The sequence below is a fragment of the Colobus angolensis genome, unplaced genomic scaffold (genome assembly GCF_000951035.1).
Source record: "Colobus angolensis palliatus isolate OR3802 unplaced genomic scaffold, Cang.pa_1.0 Scaffold383, whole genome shotgun sequence".
Classification (NCBI taxonomy): Eukaryota; Metazoa; Chordata; class Mammalia; order Primates; family Cercopithecidae; genus Colobus; species Colobus angolensis.
This window is the reverse complement of record NW_012117188.1, coordinates 1,142,464-1,162,955: the sequence shown is the minus strand read 5'-3', so window position 1 is coordinate 1,162,955 and position 20,492 is coordinate 1,142,464. Positions and strand designations below refer to the sequence as shown.

At 36.4% G+C, this 20,492-nt stretch overlaps 1 protein-coding gene across 5 annotated transcripts in view; it reads right to left on the bottom strand.

Moving 5' to 3' along the window:
* The window catches only part of GHR (growth hormone receptor), a 339,415-nt gene that overhangs the window by 211,844 nt on the left and 107,079 nt on the right, over nt 1-20,492 (bottom strand). Inside the window, exon 1 of one of the 5 annotated variants that reach the window (XM_011954465.1) lies at nt 1,567-1,664. The exons of 2 other annotated variants lie outside the window; for them this stretch is intronic. In XM_011954465.1, coding sequence (XP_011809855.1) covers nt 1,567-1,627 — 61 coding nt within the window. In that variant the 5' untranslated portion in view covers nt 1,628-1,664. Of the gene's footprint in view, nt 1-24; nt 152-1,183; nt 1,506-1,566; nt 1,665-20,492 lie in introns of those variants that run through there. 2 more of the 5 variants (XM_011954468.1, XM_011954469.1) reach the window with 2 other exon arrangements.

Below are 20,492 nucleotides of genomic sequence, written 5' to 3'. Positions count from 1 at the left end.
TGATCTGATGTGGCCTCTTCCTACCTTATCTTCCAGCATTTCCACAAATCTCCCCTTTCTTCTGTCTACAAAGGTTCCAGGCTATTCACACCTCTGGCCCTGCTGCCGCCTATCCTCTTCTCATTTAATCCATCTTTGCTACTCATTCCCCTAAACCTCAGCTCAAGGACACTTCAACTTAGAAGCACCTTAGCAAAAACTCCACTCCCAAGTGAAGTCAGATGCCTCTCCTCTCTACTTCTATCACAACCTTGACAAACCCTTATTATAGCACTATAAGGAATCAGTGATATTGTCATCTCTTTCCTGTGATCATCTTTATATTGCCCACTACCTAGCACAACCAGTTTTAAACAAATTGTTGAAGACATGAAGAAAGGCCCATAGACACGATTTTAAAAGAGGTGTTTGGAAGAGGTGGGAGCATGTCCTTCTGTTGAAAGTTCATCTGAATGCTTTCCATTGAGATAGAGTAAGTAGTGTTTCCCATCACATCAGGCATTATGGGATGGGTTTTAATCAGGTAATGCAGTAAGACACTCAAAGCATCAGAGTTAATCTGCAAAGAGGTATAGCAAGAAGCAGGAGACAAAGCCTTATTTCTCTTTCCTTCAAAGTACTGACGATCTCTCAGACTAAAGATGCAAAATAGACATGCAACTGTTGTATGACTTCTCTTTACAATACTTTTCTTAATGTAAACTGTTGAAATGTAACACATGGAACAGAATTAAAACCCTTAAGTATTTCCTACTTAATGCAAATTACCATCTCTGTTGACTTTCTCAAAATGTATCTGCTGTCTCAATGCTCAGAAAACTAGTCTTTCCTTCAGAGAACAACCTTTGAAAACCAAAATTATATCTTGATGGTGACCAGACAAGGAGGAAGGCAGCCAAAGGCTTTCTTTGCCTAATAAGAATACTTTATAAACTCCAGCACACGAAAATAGAAGTTTCACTTAGAGTAGAAAGGAAAAGGGCAGAGAACTAAGGGGAAGAGAGAACAATGAGAAATTAACCTAGAAGAGGGAAGAATGAAGTGGGAGGAGAAAGGAAAATACCTGGTCAAAGCCACGTTAAAGATTTATATCTAAAAAATGTGAAAGTAAGTAGAAAAAAAAAAAAAACCCTGACTATCAGCCTTTTAATCAAACAATAAATAACAGTAAGGGAATACTAACCAATAGTCCGGCAGATATTGCTGAAATAGAGGCTGGATTTTCGTATTGTTTCCTCCAGGCTTTATATCAAGAACTTTTTAAATTTCCTTTTTCTTTCACTCATGTATGCAAGCAGATCACATCACACTGATTTGGTTAAAATCTGGCAGAGAGGGAGGGGTTGGAGGTGGGATCCCACAGAAGTTTCTTGGTCACAACTTGGCATGTATTAATCTCTAACTTCTTGGTCTTTCTGCTTTGATATATAAACCTTCACAAAAATTCCTCCAAAATCAATCATTCTCAATCTCTCTCTCATGCACACACACACACACACATATCTGGTACCAGAGGAGTCAATTAAATCACACCCGACCATTGCCTCATATAATAAATCCCCTGACCTTTGCCCAGTACATCTCTGGGCTCTGCCTGCTGAACCAAAGGCCAGGCCTGGAGTCTCATGAGGCCTATTACAATGGAGGCAGCCAAATTAGCTGAGAAGAGGGCTAAGCATTAGAACTCAACAAAGGCTCTGATCTGGATGGGTTGAAAGCAGTGATCGGGTATCTGAATCTTGGTCCTTTCCCTTCTCTAAAGAGTACAAGAACAAAGGCAGAAGTGACCATCTGTTGTACTCACTGCTACCTCATTAAAGTATCCCAAATGCCCAGAAGACAGCACATTGCACATCTTGTAAATGAAGAAATTAATGAGTAAATGAATTCTAAAATTTCATTGCTCATTAGAAATCCTAGCATACTTAGTTTCATTGTAAACATTTAACCATTTGTCAACAGTACAAAGTAGTTGACTAGAAAACCCCTAGAAAACTGAAATTCCTGCATCTTAATTTAGTCCCCTCACCCCAACCCTTCAAAGTCCTAATCAACTAAGTATATTTTGGTCAATTGGGCAGGAGAACACAGCATTTAGAAAATGCAGTTTAGGGTTTTTTTGATTATCTTCTAATAGAGGGAAATATATCTCTTTTAGAAAGGGCTCACAAGTCAACTAAAAAGTATAAAATACTAAACATTTAGTGAATTACATACTCGAGTGACATTGAAAAAAAAAAAAAAAGACCAGCTTTCTAGCTCTGGAGCTTTGCCATAATTCTTGTAGCCGCTCACATGGTTAGAACAATCATTTCCATCATTGAGTGTAGAGTGAGTTGCTGTTCACACAAGACTGTGTGACTCATTTTCCTGTGTGTGACCAACAGTCCTGTCCACCCTATTAACACAAGAAGACTGTTCATGATTTATTAGCTGGGCCTTTAGCTGGTTACAAGAATCCTTCTGCCTGGCTTGCTTTCCCATGTTTATATGCAATAAACCATTCTGTGACATGTAATACATACAAACCCTTTAAGATGAGAAACACTCAGAGGGGAAAATTCATTTTAATAGTTTAGTTGACAATGACCAGATCTGAGAATTTTGCTGATTGTGAATTTGTGGCTAATATGTTTTGAAATCTTATTTTGAATGTGTAGAAACCACCTATCTGACAAATACCTCTAAAGCGCATTTCTAAAACTAAACTCAGTGGTCCATAAACACCTAATCTCCAGAATTTGCAGTATAAATCAGAAACTTAGGAGTTAGTTGGATGTCTTTTCTTCATCCTCTGCCCCTGTTTCATCTTTTGATGTTATCTCTTCTGTATCTTTTGAGTCCATTCCATCCCCCTTTATCCTCACTACTATTACTAGCCACCATTTCTCACTTGGATTTGAGAATGGCCTCTTAATACCCAGACAAATTCTCTCTAATCCATTTATCTCACTCTCTCTTTCAGTCTCTCTCTCTCACACACAGAAATATGCTTTGAAACATAATTATCATCATGGCATCCCTCTGCATAAAACATTTAAATGACTTTCCTTGCTTATGGAATTAATACCACAATCCATGACTTGGACTAACTGATATTTACTAGTTATCCCCAACTTTCACTCCTCCTATTTTCAGTTAGTAATAGAACCTAGCGAAAGGCATTTCTCAGCCAACCTTGTGGCTAACTGTGGTCACATGACTATGTTCTGGCGAGCAGGACCTTATTGGAAGTGGCATATGCATCCTTCAGGGAAATGAGCATCCCCTACACTTCCCCTCCTCACCTTGCTGGCTTGGATGCTGATGGGCTGGATCACTGAACACATGGATGAGGTCTATCTAGACTTGAGGAACATGTCTGAGACTCACTATGATGTTGGATCCCAGACAATGAGGGGTTATAAAAAGACAAAGGGCCAACTAGTCAGTGATTTTGTGACCAGCCAGCCTAGGTCTTTCTAGTTCATCCTTGAAAGAGAAAGATTTTTTCATCTCATTTGTCAGGCTCAATTGAAAGAGTAATGGGAAAGAGTAATCACACAAGACTTGTGTGAAAACATAAGCCGAGATTTTATTCTTGGTATCATAAAGAAAAGATAATGTACCTGAACACATGGCATTCTGATATGGCTTTTCCATGAGCTTTAGAAGATACTGTTCCTTATCTAAGACAGCTATAAATCTTATTAGTGTGCTGAAACCAGAAGTACTTGGAACTGTTAGAACTTATGAATAGTTTTATTTGGGGGAATTATTAAGGCCAAAATAAATGCACATCTTTGTCAGATAGAAATTTTTTTTTGGTTTAATAAAAAATAGGTGATACTCTGAGCCATGTTACCTCAAATCAAATTCCCAAACCCCAAGTTATTAGGGGTCTTATCAAATTTTACAAAATAATGGTTATACTAAGAGTAGGAAAGTGAAGGACCTTGGGAAAAGGAGCCTGGACTATATCTTTGCAGGTTTTTATACGCAACTCCCAAAATAAGTTTTATAGTGAGCAACGTACTCTAAGATGGTATTTGTAAGACAAACATGAAGGTTTCTGCTTCAAACAGAATTTCAGTCACAGACACTTCGTATTTACATCAAGAAGATGAGCTAAATCAAGAGTAGGGGTACATGACACTTGCTTGCAAGATGATCATTTTCCACAGAGCTAATTTTGATATTTTTTCTGATTACAAATGCATAATACTTGCTTATGTAGAAATCTGTTAAGTACTAATATAGTATAAAATAAATTCTGGATTCCTTTTTTGTCTCTAACAAAATATCTAAAGAAAACTGAAAACAGGCTCCATATAAAAAGTTGTCTCTTTTATTATTTTTTATTTATTTTTTCCATTTAACATTAGAGACTCTCAAGTACCTGCCAATTATATTGCCACATTTTCTAGGAAATGCAGCTTTTAGCAATTCTTTGTTGATTCAAATGAAATCAACCTAGCTAAGCTAATATTAATTGATTAGATTGAGAATGAAGTCCTAATACCAAAGGCTGACCAAGATAAAATGCTTGAAATCAGGTGCTGAGTGATTCAGGCAGGTTCTATCAGCTTGGACAAGTTGCAAGGGAATGGACAGGGAGCTTGAAGACATCACAAAAGAATCCATAAAGGACTCGTGATGTATTGAGAGACAGATACATGAGAATGGCTGGGCATAGTAGAACAGAGCTGGTATCATTACAGTAAATCCCCATTATATGGCATTATCTGGAAACATTATCTTCCTTGCTGGCTGAAGAAACATAGTACCCCTCCAACTACCCCCAAACAAAAACAAAATAAAAAATTGTGAATATCAAATTTAATTCATATTCCATCATATGCCTTTCATAGGACATTCAGATTGGTGCTTTTCAAACTGTGAGTCATAACCTACTCCTAGGTTTTAGGATCAATTTAGTGGATCTAAGCCAGCTTTGTTTATTGGCTTGTTTAAATAAATGGAATGGATTGAACAGTTTCCTTATATGGAAGTTTTTGACGCATGAGTGTGGCTGTTGGGTTACTTTGTAGACCTAATATTTTCTTATGGTGAATGACAGTCAAAACAAGGGTGGGTCACTGATATAGACTGCTTCTAATTTTTCAATATTATCAGTAATGTTACAATAAACATCTCTTGGGAGGTGGGGGGAAATTTGGTTTGTTATTTCCATTTATTGCTTAATGGTTGATTCACAGAAGCAATGTTGCTACATGGAAGGGTAGAATGTTTATGAGATTTTTCAGATATCACCCAATTGCTTTCAAACTGTCCTAATTTAGATTCAAACCAGACAAGAAAAGAATTTCAATTTCACTTTTGTCAGCAAAAGTTACAATTGTCAGCAAAATGTTCTTTTCCTCCTATTGCCACTAATTTAATGGATAAAAATGATCTGCCATTGTTTTACATTGATTTGAGAACTAGTGAGGCTGAATATTATTTGGAACATTTACTATGAATTATCTAAGTATGTCTTCCCATGTTTGCTGGATCCCCTTTTTCTTTCTGCTATTTTATACATTTTTTTTAAGGAAGTCTTCCTCACTATTCTTTAGGGATGAGGGCATAGGAGGAAGAGAAAATGGGAGAGAGCATTTTAATTAGCTTGATTTTTTCCAGGCTGACTTTAGGCTTTTAAGCTTCCCTAGGTTTTGAGACCTGCTGCCTGATAAGGTATATTAACCTTAAAAATAACTTTAAAGAATAACCAATACCAGAATAGCTGGTCAACGTGGCACTGCAAAGTTGTACTTTGAACTTCTTCTGTGCCAAACACTGCAATATTAGGTTTTTTTTTTTTTTTTTAATTAAGACAGTAGTACTGAAAAATTTAAAAGAGCAGTTACGAGCCTTGGAGGGCAGATTGAGATGCTCCAACACACATATGATGGGAATTCCAGAAAGAGAGGATTTAATTCAACTGTAAAGAATCAGTTATAGAAAAGGTCATTACTGATAATTGTATAAAATGAAATAATTGAGTTAGCAGATTAAAAGTCCACAGTAATTACTAAGTAAAGTATAATAAAAAGTAGATCTATCTTATGGCATCAAGATACAGAAAAATCTTTAAAAGTACTTAAAATAAGAGGCAGATTACCTGCTAATGAACTCAAATGGGCTAGTGGAAGATTTTTCTTTAGTAACAACAGATGCCAGGACAAAAATAAAAAAAGTATTAGAGAAAAAAAGTCAATTCAGAATTTGATACCCAATTAGCCTGTCACTAAAGACTCTGTTTATGTGTATGTGAGCATACATGGAAACTAAGATACTTTACCACCAAAAGACTCTCATTAAATAATACCTAAAGGAGGGAAATGTAAATTAAAACCATAATGATATGCCACCTTTTACTAGCCAGAATGGCCATTATAAAAAGACAAAAACAAAAACAAAAACCCAAAACAAACAATAAATATTGGTGTAGACGTAGTGAAAAAGGATTACTTATACACTGCTGGTAGTGATGTAAATTAGTACAACCTCTGTGGAAAACAATATGGAAATTTCTCAAAGAACTAAAAGCAGATCTACCATTCAACCCAGCAATCTCACTACTGGGTATCAACTTAAAGGAAAATAAGTCATTATATCAAAAAGATACCTGCTCATGTATGTTTATCACAGCACAGTTCACAATTGCAAAGATGTAGAAACAACTTAGGTGCCCATCAAACAATAAGGGGATGAATAAAAGGTGGTATATGTATACCATGGAATACTACTCAGCCATAAAAAAGGAAGGAAATAATGTATTTTGCAGCAACTTGGATGGAGCTGGAGGCCATTATTCTAAAAGAATTAACTCAGGAATGGAAAATCAAATACCGTGAAGTTCTTGCTTATAAGTGGGAGCTAAGCTATGGGTATGCAAAGGCATAATGTACACTGGAGACTGAGGAGGGGGTAGGGGTCTGAGGGACAAAACAAAAAGTGTATATTGGGTGCAATGTACACTACTTGGATGATGGATGAACTAAAATCTCAGACTTTACCAGCACCATACAATTCAACCTTATAACCAAAAATCACTTGTACTCCAGAAACAATTGGAATAGAAATATGCATGTATAAAATTTTGAAAAATTTTGCAGGAAGACAAGAATCACCTTAAGTGCACTAAAATTCTCTCCTTTTAAAAAAAGAGGAAAAGACCTTTTCTCCTGTTTAAGTTACTGCCCATGAAGTTACTGACCCATTTCTCTGCTCCCCTCTAAATCAAAACTTCTTGAAGAAATTGTCTTATTCTCCTATCTTTAATTCCTCTTTGCCCAATTTCTTAAACTTATTCAAATCAGGCTTTAATCTTCCTCACACCAATGGAATAGTTTTGCTCTAGTCACCAATGACTTCCACATTGCAGCAAATTCTTAATCATCTTATTTAACTAATGAATAACACTTGCCACAACGGATCACTCCCCCTTCTTTGACACACTATCTTAATTTTATATCTCAAACGACATTCCCCATTGATTCTTCCACGTCAGTAAATACTTCATCTTGGTCAACTTCACTGTGTTCTCTTCATTTTCCCAACCACTTAGCATTGAAATATCACCAGAAATTATCCTCCTCTCCTTTTTTCTCTATGATTATTCCCTAGATTATCTCATTTGGAATCATGACACTAATGGCATATGTAGGACGATGTCCAAATCATAACTTTAATCCAGACCTCTTTCTTGAATTACAGGCTCATATATCCAGTTCACTATTTAATAATTTATTTGAATGTTTTATAGGTATCTCAAACTTATAAAACCTATAAACAGACTTTCAATTTTACTACCTAATCTACTCATTCAAGACTGTAGGCCATTTCATATCACCTTCATCTTTTCAGATTCTCAGGCCTTTCCTCTATTCTTTCACTGATACCCCATAACTAATACTCTGTCAACTAATCCTCTCAGACATGCCTTTAGATTACATCCAGAATGCGATCACTTCTTATCATCTCCATCTTTATCTCCCTTACCCAAGCCACCAACATTGATCTGGATTATTATAACAGTTTCTTAATGGCGTACCTGCTTTTGCTTTTGAATCTCCTTATTCCCAACACCCAAATTTGTCTCACTAAAATAAGAACATGTCCCCTTTGTTTTTTCAGGACCCTGTCATGGCATCCTATCTCACTTAGAGTAAATGACCAAGTATTTACAGGGGTCTGAAAGTCCTATCTGATTTTTTTCTCAACCCCACTCTCATCCACTATCTCTGCCTCCATTTACCGCTACATTCTTCTTGCTCATCCTGCTCCAACAAAACTGGCCTCTTTGATGTTCCTTAAAGATCCCAATTAGTATATGGTATTCCCACTACCTGTGATACTTTTCTCCCAGACTTCCTTCAAGTATGTATTCAAACGTCACACATCTGTAACAGGCCCTTGCCTGACAACCTAGATAAATAACAACCCTTATACTACTTAATTTTTCTCCATGGCACTTATTTTTGATATATATTCACTTGTTTACTTGTTTATCATCTTTGTTCTCTAACTAGATTGTCAACTACATGAGTTCACAGACAAATTTGTTGACTCCTATATTTCCAGGCACATATAATAGCAAGCCAACACAAGGCATGCAATAAGAATTTATTAGACGAATGAACTAATGGTGAGAAAAAAGTAAAACATGGTGGGTAATTCAACTAGATATTGCTTGTAAAAAACAACATGGAACAAATTTCATGTGGACCAGAAGATGAAAGTAAATTCTAGACAACAAAAACAAGGAAAATAGTAGAGACTGTCGCAAAGGATGATTAAAATGTGCTAGATCTGCTTTATTTGAGAGAAGGATAAAGAATGCATGAAAAATGGGAACACTGATATTGGTTGTTGTGGGAATGGATAGTTTGACTGGGGGGTGCAGGAGGACATGGGCATGGGTTGAGCACGGGCAAGGTAGTTTGTGGTTGTTGCAGCCTTCTGCTGCATGAAGAAACAACTGTGGGGCAGCCTGGGAGCAGGGGCGGTGGTGGAGGGAAAGGATGGGTGGGGACAGGGGCGGACTCACACTAGGGAGGACTTAGGAGGGCATATTCTACCAGAGAGCCCAGGAAAGGGGAGTGAAGCTCAGTCTGATCATAACTTTTAGAAAAGTGACAGGCTTCCCACAGGTTAGAAACAAAAGAAAGAGATATTTTGGGCTTACGTTCTTTGAATGTTTTCATTCACAATATGTAGAAAATGGACAATCCTTATTCCTAGATAATGACTATATTTGAAACAAGTAGGTTTATGTTCTGTGAATGTTTTGAGTCTCAATAGGTAGAAAATGGACGATTCTTATTCATAGATAATTACTATATTTGAAACAAAGTGAAAGACAACCTTTGCATTTTTAACTTCTCAAAGAAATATTTCTGAAAATCAGTAACTATAAAAAGCAAATTTACCGAAATATGCTTTAAGATGTTCCAGAGGAGAGGTGAAAAGAGGAAGAGAGATACAGAGACAAAGAGAGAGAGTGAGAGAGAAAGAGAGAGAGAGAGAGAGAATACAGTAACACATCCCATTCAAATAAGATTTAGATCAAGAATGTAAGGATAGTTTAATATCAGGCAGATCTATCAATATAATCTACTGCATTAATAATTTAAAAGTGGGAATCAAATGATTATTCTAATGTGCATAAAAACCATTATTTATAGGCTAATACTTGTGATAAACTATCTTAATAAACTAGAAATAGAGAGCAGTTTTCTTAACCTGACAAAAATAAGTCAGCCAAAAAGCTATACAGTACCTAATAGCATACTTAAAGTGAAATTTTGAAGCATTCTTACCATTATTCAGTACAAGATAAAAATGCTTACTATAAACATACAGTACTTACACAATATGATATCTTGTTGGGAGAGATAATTTTAAAACAACAGGAAAAAAAGAAAGTCTAGTAAAGACCAAAGCATTTACGGGATCTTAATTTACAACAGAGGAAGCATTACAGAACAATGAAAAAAAGAATGTTACTCAGTAAATGGTGTTAGGATTAGCCTATTAAAAAATAGATCTAGACTTCAAGAATGAACCAGGAATCCTGAGACGACCCACAGACCCTCTGAAGGAAGTGGACGGCTCCTGGAGGACGCAGGAGACACCCCAAATACTGTGCTGGTATCCATGGCTGAGAGACCCATAGATGGTTCACATCACAGGACTCTGTGCAGACAACCCCCAGTACCAGCTCAGAGCCGGGTAGACTTGTTGCGTGGCTAGACCCAGAAGAGAAATAACAATCACTTCAGCTCAGCTAACAGGAACCACATCCATAGGAAATCAGGGAGAGTACTACATAAAGGGAGCACCCTGTGGGACAAAAGAATCTGAACAACAGCCTTCAGCACTGGACCTTCCCTCTGACAGGATGAGAAGGAACCCAAATGAGAAGGAACCAGAAAACCAACTCTGGCAATATGACAAAGCAAGGCTCTTTAACACCCCCCCTCCCCGCCACCAAAGTAACACTAGTCCACTAACAATGGATCTAAACCAAGAAAAAATCTCTGATTTACCTGAAACAGAATTCAGGAGGTTACTTATTAAGCTAATCAGGGAGGCACTAGAGAAAGGTGAAGCCCAATGCAAGGAAATCTGACACAAGGAAACGATACAAGAAGTGAAAGGAGAAATATTCAAGGAAATAGATAGCATAAAGAAAAAACAATCAAAACTTCAGGAAACATTGGACAAACTCATAGAAATGCAAAATGCTCTGGAAAGTCTCAGCAATAAAATTGAGCAAGTAGAAGAAAGAAATGCAGAACTTGAAGACAAGGTCATTGAATTAATCCAATTCAATGAAGACAAAGAAAAAAATAAGAAAATATAAACAAAGCTTCCAAGAAGTCTGGGATTATGTTAACCGACCAAACCTAAGAATAATCGGTGTTCCTGAGGAAGAAGAGAAATCTAAAAGTTTGGGAAGATATGTTTGAGGGAATAATTGAGGAAAACTTCCCCAGTCTTGCTAGAGACCTAGATATCTAAATACAAGAAGCACAAAGAACACCTGGGAAATTCATCGCGAAGAAATCATCACCTAGGCACATTGTTACCAGGTTATCTAGAGTTAAGACAAAAGAAAGAATTCTAAGAGCTGAGAGGCAAAGGCACTGGGTAACCTATAAAGGAAAACCTATCAGATTAGCAGCAGATTTCTCAGCAGAAACCTTGCAAGCTAGAAAAGATTGAGCCCTTATCTTCAGCCTCCTCAAACAAAACAATTATTAGCCCAAAATTTTGTATCCAGCAAGCTAAGCATCATATATGAAGGAAAGATACAGTTGTTTTCAGACAAACAAATGCTGAGAGAATTGGCCCTTAGCAAGCCAGCAGTACAAGAGCTGCTAAAAGGAGCTGTAAATCTTGAAACAAATCCTGGAAACATCAAAACAGAACCTCTTTAAAGCATAAATCACATAGGACCTATAAAACAAAAATACAAGGTAAAAATCAAAAGCAAAAACAAAACAACAAGGTACACAGGCAGCAAATAGCATGATGAATGCAACAGTACCACACATCTCATACTGACACTGAATGTAAATGACCTAAATGCGCCACTTAAAAGATACAGAACAGCAGAATAGATAAGAACTCACCAACCAAGTATCTGCTGCCTTAACACATAAGGACTCACATAAACTTAAAGGAAAGGGTTGGAAAAGGGCATTTCATGCCAATGTATACCAAAAGCCAGCAGGGGTAGTGATTTTTATATCAGACAAAGCAAACTTTAAAGCAACAGCAATTAAAAGAGACAAAGTGGGACATTATATAATGGTAAAAAACCTTGTGCAGCAGGAAAATATCACAATCCTAAACATATATGCGCCTGACTCCTGGAGGTACCAAATTTATAAAACAATTACTAATAGACCTAAGAAATGAGAGAGACAGCGACACAATAACAGTGAGGACTTCAACATTCTACTGACAGCACTAGACAGGTCATCCAGACAGAAAGCCCATAAAGAAACAATGGATTTAAACTGTACTTGGAACAAATGGACTTAACAAATATATACAGAACATTTCATCCAACAACTGCAGAATACACATTCTATTCAACAGTGCATGGAAATTACTCCAAGATAGACCATATGATAGGCCATAAAATAAGCCTCAATAAATTTAAGAAAATTGAAACTATATCAAGTACTCTCTCAGACCACATTGAATAAACCTGGAAATCAACTCCAAAAGGAACCTTCAAAACCATACAAATACATAAAAACTAAATAAGCTACTCCTGAATGAGTATTGGGTCAAAAATGAAGTCAAGATGGAAGTTAAAAAATTCTTTGAACTGAACAACAATAATGACACACCTATCAAAACTTTTGGGATACAGCAAATGTGGTGCTAAGAGGAAAGTTCATAGCCCTAACGCCTATGTCAAAAAGACTGAAAGAACACAAACTGACATTCTAAGGTAAAACCTCAAGGAACTAGAGAAACAAGGACAAACCAAACCCAAACCCAGGAGAAGAAAGGAAATAACCAGGAACAGAGAAGAACTAAATAAAATTAAAAGAAAAAAAAAAAGCAAAAGATAAATAAAACAAAAAGCTGGCTATTTAAAAATATAAATAAAATTGATAGACCATTAGCAAGATTAACCAAGAATAGAAGAGATAAAATCCAAATTACTTCATTAAGAAACAAAATAGGGGATGCTATAACTGACACCACTGAAATACAAAAGATCATTCAAGAGTACTATGAACACCTTCATGCACATAAACTGGAAAACCTAGAAGAGATGGATAAATTCCAGGAAAAAATACAACTCTCCCAGCTTAAATCAGGAAAAATTAGATAACCTGAACAGACCAATAGCAAGCAGTGAGAATGAAATGGTAATGAAAGGATTACCAACAAAAAAAGGCCCAGGACCTGATGGATTCACAGCAGAATTCAAGCAGACATTCAAAGAAGAATTGATACTGATCCTTTTGACACTATTCCACAAGATAGAAAAAGAGGGAACCCTCCCTCATCCATTCTATGAAGCCAGCATCACGAAAACCAGGAAAGGATATAACCAAAAAAGAAAACTACAGACCAATATCCTTGACAAATATAGATGCTAAAATCTTTAACAAAATACTAGTTAACTGAATCCAACAACATATCAAAAAGATAATCCACCATGATCAAGTGGGTTTCATACCAGGGACTCAGAGATGGTTTATGCAAGTCAATAAATGTGATACTCTACATAAACAGAATTAAAAAGAAAAATTGCATGATCATCTCAACAGATGCAGAAGAAGCATCTGACAAAATCCAGCATCCCTTTATAATTAACACTGTCAGCAAAATCAGCATACAAGGGACATACCTCAATTAATAAAAGCCATTTATGACAAACCCACAACCAACATAATACTGAATGGCGAAAAGTTGAAAGCATTCCCCCTGAAAACTGGAACAAGACAAGGATGCCCACTCTCACCACTCCTCTTCAACATAGTACTAGAAGTCCTAGCCAGAGTAATCAGACAAGAGAAAGAAATAAAGGGCATCCAAACTGGTAAAAAGGAAGTCAAACTGTCACTGTCTGCTGATGATATGATTGTTTAACTTGAAAACCCCAAAGACTCCTCCAGAAAGTTCCCAGAACTGACAAAAGAGTTCAGCAAAATGTCCAGTTACAAGATTAGTGTACACAAATCAGTAGCTCTTCTATATACCAGCAGTGACCAAGCAGAGAATGAAATCAAGAACTCAACCCCTTTTACAATTGCTGCCAAAAAAATAAAAAATAAAATACTTAGGAATATACTTAACAAAAGAGTCGAAAGACCTCGACAAGGAAAACTACAAAACACTGCTGAAAGAAATCACAGATGACCAAACAAATGGAAACACATCCCATGCTCATGGATAGGCAGAATCAATATTGTGAAAATGACCACACTGCCAAAAGCAATCTACAAATTCAAAACCATCCCCTTCAAAATACCACCATCATTCTTCACAGAATTAGAAAAAACAATTCTAAAATTCTTATGGGACCAAAAAAGAGCCTGCATAGCCAAAGCAAGAAATAAGGAAAAAGAACAAATCTGGAGGAATTACACTACCTGATTTCAAACTATACTATAAGGCCATAGTCACAAAAACAGCATGGTACTGGTACGAAAATGGCACATAGACCAGTGGAACAGAATAGAGAACCCAGAAATAAACCCAAATATTACAACCAACTAATTTTAGACAAAGCAAAGACATAAAGTGGGGAAAGGACACCTTTTCAACAAATGATGCTTGGATAATTGGTTAGTCACATACAGGAGAATAAAACCGGATCCTCATCTCTTACCTTATGCAAAAATCTACTCAGGATGGATTAAGGACTTAAATCTAAAACCTGAAACTATCAAAATACTAGAAAATATTGTAGTATTTTTGGAAAATACCCTTCTAAATATTGGCTTAGCAAGGATTTCATGGCCAAGAATGCAAAAGCAAATGAAATAAAAACAAAAATAAATAGATGGGACTTAAACTAAAGAGCTTTTGCACAGCAAAAGGAACAGTCAGCAGAGTAAACAGGCAACCCACAGAGTAGGAGAAAATCTTCACAATCTACACATCTGACACAGGACTAATATCCAGAATCTACAACAAACTCAAACAAATCAATAAGAAAAAAAACAAGCAATCCCATGAAAAAGTGGGCTAAGGCAATTCTCAAAAGAAGATATACAAATGGCCAACAAATACGTGAAAAAATGCTCAATATCACTAATGATAAGGGAAATGTAATCAAAACCACAATGTGATACCATCTTGCTCCTGCAAGAATGGCCATAATAAAACAAATAATAAAAGTAGATGTTGGCACGAATGCAGTGATCAGAGAACACTTATACACTGCTGGTGGGAATGTAAACTAGTACAGCCACTATGGAAAAGAGTGTGGAGATTCCTTAAAGAACTAAAGTAGAACTACCATTTGATTCAGCAATCCTACTACTGGGTATCTACACAGAGGAAAAGAAGTCATTATACGAAAAAGGTACTTGCACACATGTTTATAGCAGCACAATTTGCAATTGAAAAATCCTGGAACCAACCCGAACGCTCATCAATCAACGAGTGGATAAAGAAACTGGTGTGTATATATATGGTGTGTGTGTATATATATACACACACACACACACAAACACACATATATATATACACACACACATATATATACACATACATATATATATCATATATATATGATGGAATACTACTCAACCATAGAAAGGAATGAATCAATGGCATGACTTGGATGAGATTAGAGACTATTATTCTAAGTGAAGTAACTCAGGAATGGAGAACCAAACATGGTATGTTCCCACTGATAAATGGGGGCTAAGCTATGAGGATGCAAAGGCATAAGAATGATATAATGGAATTTGGGGACTTGAGGAAAGGGAGGGAGGGGGATGAGGGATAAAAGACAACAAATATGGTGCAGTGTATGCTGCTCGGGTGATGGGTGCACCAGAATCTCACAAATCACCACTAAAGAACCTACTCATATAACCAAATACCACCTGTACCTCAATAACTTATGGAAAAATAAAAATAGAATAAAATAAAATAAAATATAATAAAAGCATTCTTAATAGTAAAAAAATTGATTTATGCTTTATACCATACATATAAAAAAATTCCAGGTGAAACAAAGGTTGACATATTTAACATCAAACTATCATAAGTAGATTTAAAAATTTAGAGCATATGACTATACAACATAAAGTCATTTCTTAAGCAATTCTCAAAATGTAGAGTAAAAAAAAATTAACTATATCAAAATTAAAGATCATGTGTGTTAAAAGATGTCATGAACAAAATTAAAATGCAATCAGCACATAGGGAGCAAACTTTTCAACTTATATATAACAGACAAATATTTCTTTATACATATATATGAAATATGAACATAGATATTATGACACATATTAGGATCACACATACACACATTTCTATAAATTAATAAAGAGAAGAAAAGATAATAGAAGAGTCAATGAAGAGGAGAAATAGGCAATTCAGATAAGAGGAAATTTAAATAGCCCTATAAAAAGTATGCCCAATGTTATAAATAATCAAATAATGAATATTAAAACAATGATAGAGCAATTCATATCCATCAACTGGCAAATAATTAAATTTGATAATAATCAAGTGTTGGCAACGACCTGGGAAACAAAGTTCTCATTTATTGCTGGTAGGAGTGGAAACAGGTATGAGTACTTTGCAGAACAATTTGGCACATCTAACAGACATGCAATTGTACAAATCCTAAGACACAGCAAGTACACTGATATATATGTGAGAAGAACTCTATCACGTACGCCCTCAGGGAAATGTATAAAAACATTTCTTTCAGCATCATTAATTTTAATTAAAAATTGTATCAATTCAAATTCTGGTTAGTATGGGAATAAATAAATTGTGGTATTTTCATAACATGGAGTAATATATGGCAATTTTTTAAAAAATGAACCAGGGTTTATATAATAACAAGGTAAATTCTGAAAACAAAATATTTGGTAGTAAAGTAGCAAGTTCTAGAACACATTACACACTTACAGTAAAACTTGTATATTTTATGTTCATGTATATAACAAGCATGCTTCATATATGTAGTAAAAGTGGCAAAGTATAAAACAGAATTATATAAATACCTATGCAAGACAGTTGTTTTCTCTGGGGTGGCAGAGAAAAGAATGAGACTGGGGAAGGTAAAATGGGGGCCTTCAAATTTTTCTGTATAATTTGTTTCTTTATAAATAACAGCTAAGAAGCAGATTTGGGAAAAATGTTTACATTTGATGAATTCATTAATGTGACAGGTACATGAGTATGTATTGTAGCCTCCTTTGTATGCTAAAATACATTATATATAATATATATATATCAAAGACCTCCAAATCTATACCTTTGCCTAGAGTTAAATGTAACAAGTCCATACATATTACACAGAAAAATAAACAGAAGTTCTGATGACTTTCTGTATGTAGGCACATATCACTGTAACAATCCTAAGAGGGGTGGCCGAGCTACACTGGTTAGTCAAGTGAGTTCCAATCACTGAATCCATGACTCTCAACCCCATGTTCCTTCAACCTGCCCTCATGGCTCAAGGGTTGACCCTCACAAGACTTATTGTTATATGACCAGGAAGAGCTTTCTCAATTCCACTTTCTAGGCTCAGGAGCATTTTCTTCACAGATTCCAGAGAAAAGCCACAGTGTGTCCCTTCCAAGAAGAAAAGCAAATCATATGTGATATTTTACAGGCTGGATCTTGTTACAAGGCTTCCCAGAGGTCTGGGCCAGCAGAGTCTGATTAATGTCCCTCAAAAATCTGTTTTTCTCACTAACCTACGAGAAACATACTAATTCAACTGCCCAACTACTCTAGTGAAAAACTCTAGTTTAGGGACACAATGATTAACAGATGGTTCTCAATCTCTCTCCCCTGGAAGTCACACACAAACCAAGACTTTGGTGAGCTGCACCATGGAGTCATGTTTAGTCACCATGAATTGCAACAAATAGCAATGAGTGGGTTGGTACATTTTACTTAAGTGGGCCATTGTGAAATCTGCTAGCAAATGACCATTAAAACAAGGGCCAAAATATTTCATATACTACAATGTGATTCAGCTGGTTAAGAAACATCAAAATAACAATACAGCAACCATAAAAGGCAGCAAAAGGTAGAACCTCTGTATAGAACACAACAATCCAGGGTGAACTTCAAAAATCTGTGGATCACTTGAGCCCAGGTCGAGGCTGCAGGGAGCTATGATCACACCACTGCACTCCAGCTTGGGTGACATAGTAAGACCAAGACCCAGTCTAAAAATAAAAAATCTATAGTCATCTGAGTTCCTAACTGCAAACATGCCAGAAAGCCCCATTCACTGTCTCAAATCATTGTAGAGAAAATTCACAGTAGTTTTCTTTTCTGCTGCTCATAAGTGCTAACCATTGAGAATTAACTCAGAAGCCCCAGCTGAGAATTCCTTAGAAACAGAATCAGTGACTTAAAAAACTTATTTTACTTTTTCTTTTTTTTTTTTGAGATGGACTCTCACTCTGTTGCCCAGGCTGGAGCGCGATGGTGCCATCTCAGCTAACTGCAACCTCCACCACCTGGGTTCACGCAATTCCCTGCCTCATCCTCCGAGTAGCTGGGATTACAGGTGCACGTCACCATGCCTGGATAATTTTTGTATTTTTAGTAGAGATGGGGTTTCACCACGTTGGCCAGGCTGGTCTCGAACTCTTGACCTCAGGTGATCCACCCACCTCGGCCTCCAAAGTGCTGGGATTACAGGCGTGAGCCACTGTTCCCAGCCACAACTTATTTTACTTTTAAGAAATAATATATTATTCTAAAATAGGCATCCATTTATATCTCAATGTATGCAGGAGCATTTCCTTTGTATATTTACATATTCTGCATGTCATACACTAATACCCCGCACAAACGTATTCCAAAGAGATGAGCAGAGCAGTTTCAACTGCTTATCTAGAAATAGCATATTTATTATATTTATCTGTTCTTATTGAAAGAGGTGAAAACATAAGAGAATAAGTGCCTTAGTTTGTGCCAACAATCTGTCTCTGAATATGACACAGCTTGTGCAAAACTGGCCCACCTTGAATGTTAATAAGGGGTTCAATGCTAGCAGCAATTTCCACAGCCCCAAATGAGTTGCGTCAGTGTTAAGAAAAAAAAAAATTAAACTTGTTACTTGTATTTCCCCTGAAAGGATAAAGGTCTTTTATTCTTTGAATTCGAACATAGTCCCCACTTTAAAGCAAAAAGGCAGACTAGGTAGCAGATAAGATAAGAAGACCTTAGTTGCCATTCTCAATTACAACCATGGCTCATCCTGTTACTTCTCAATTACAACCATGGCTCATCTCAATTGGTAAGTTGAATTATTGTGTAAGACAGTGTTAGCATTTCTTCCATGACAACAATTTCAGAGGTAAGGGCTCCCATTCATTCATGAAAATTTCACGAAGTATTCCTCATAAGACTTGGATTTTGTCAGTTAATGCTTCTAAAGTTAAACAGCTGCATGACAATTTTCCTTCTTTCTCAGAATTTTAATTGAATTGTGTTGTAGCTAGTGTTCAAAAATGATTAAACTCCCTTACCTGCTCTTGCACACACACACACACACACACACACACACACATACACAAATGGTAACTGTGTGGTGAAGGATGTGTTAATTAATGATTGTGGTGATCACTGTAAAATGTACACATATATCAAATCATCGTGTCATACACCTTGAATACATACAACTTTTATTTGCCAGTCATACCTAAATAAAGCTGGAAAAAATATAGATTTGCAAAGCAAAAAAAAAAGTGATTCACTTCTGATTTACTCTCTTTCATTTCCTATTCCCATTCTGGAAGGAGTTCATTGTATTTCTCTTTAGTGCTAATTCTACATTTAACATATTTCCATATTTCAGGTGAAGAAGATAGGGCTAGTGCAATCAATTCAGGGAAGAATGACTGAAGAGCATCCCCTAGGTAATAATGGAATGCTAAAAATTATATATCCTCTATATTCTGGTCGGAAAGGATGACAAGAGTAAATTTACTTCAAAAAATTGCCTTAGAAAAATAGGATATTTCTATAGATGTGAAAAGCACTAAAACCTCAACCAAGCAGACTAAGTGACCAACCCAAGAGTTAAGCTGTGTTCGTGATAGGGGGCTTCAGTTATACAAGGTGTGTAACATCTACTTTTTATATAGGCTGTTAAATTCAGAATTGGTCAGACAGATTCACCTCTAGGACTCAGATATCTATGTAGTCGTAGAACAATGGTATACGGTCAAAGCAACCCTGCAAATTCTAATGAGTCATATAATAATGAGGTGACCATGATTTTAACAAGTAAAGAAGAATGTATGTGAAAATATAAACTTGAATACAGACATACCTTGAAGATACTGCAGTTCAGTTCCAGACCACTGCAATGAAGCAAATATCCCAATAAAGCAAGCCACACAATTTTTTGGTTTCCTACTGTATATAAAAGTTATGTTTGGCTGGGTGCGGTGGCTCACACCTGTAATCCCAGCACTTTGGGAGGCCAAGGTGGGCGAATCATGAAGTCAGGAGATCGAGACCATCCTGCCTAACATGGTGAAACCCGGTTTCTACTAAAAATACAAAAACTTAGCCAGGTGTTGTGGTGGGCGCCTGTAATCTCAGCTACTAGGGAGGCTGAGGCAGGAGAATGGCGTGAACCTGGGAGGCAGAGCTTGTAGTGAGCCAAGATTGCGCCACTGCACTACAGCCTGGGCGATGCAGCGAGATTCTGTCTCAAAAAAAAAAAAAAAAAAGTTATGTTTATAATTTGCTGTAGTCTAGTAAGTGTGCAAGAGCCTTATGTCTAAAAAAAAGCACAATGTATA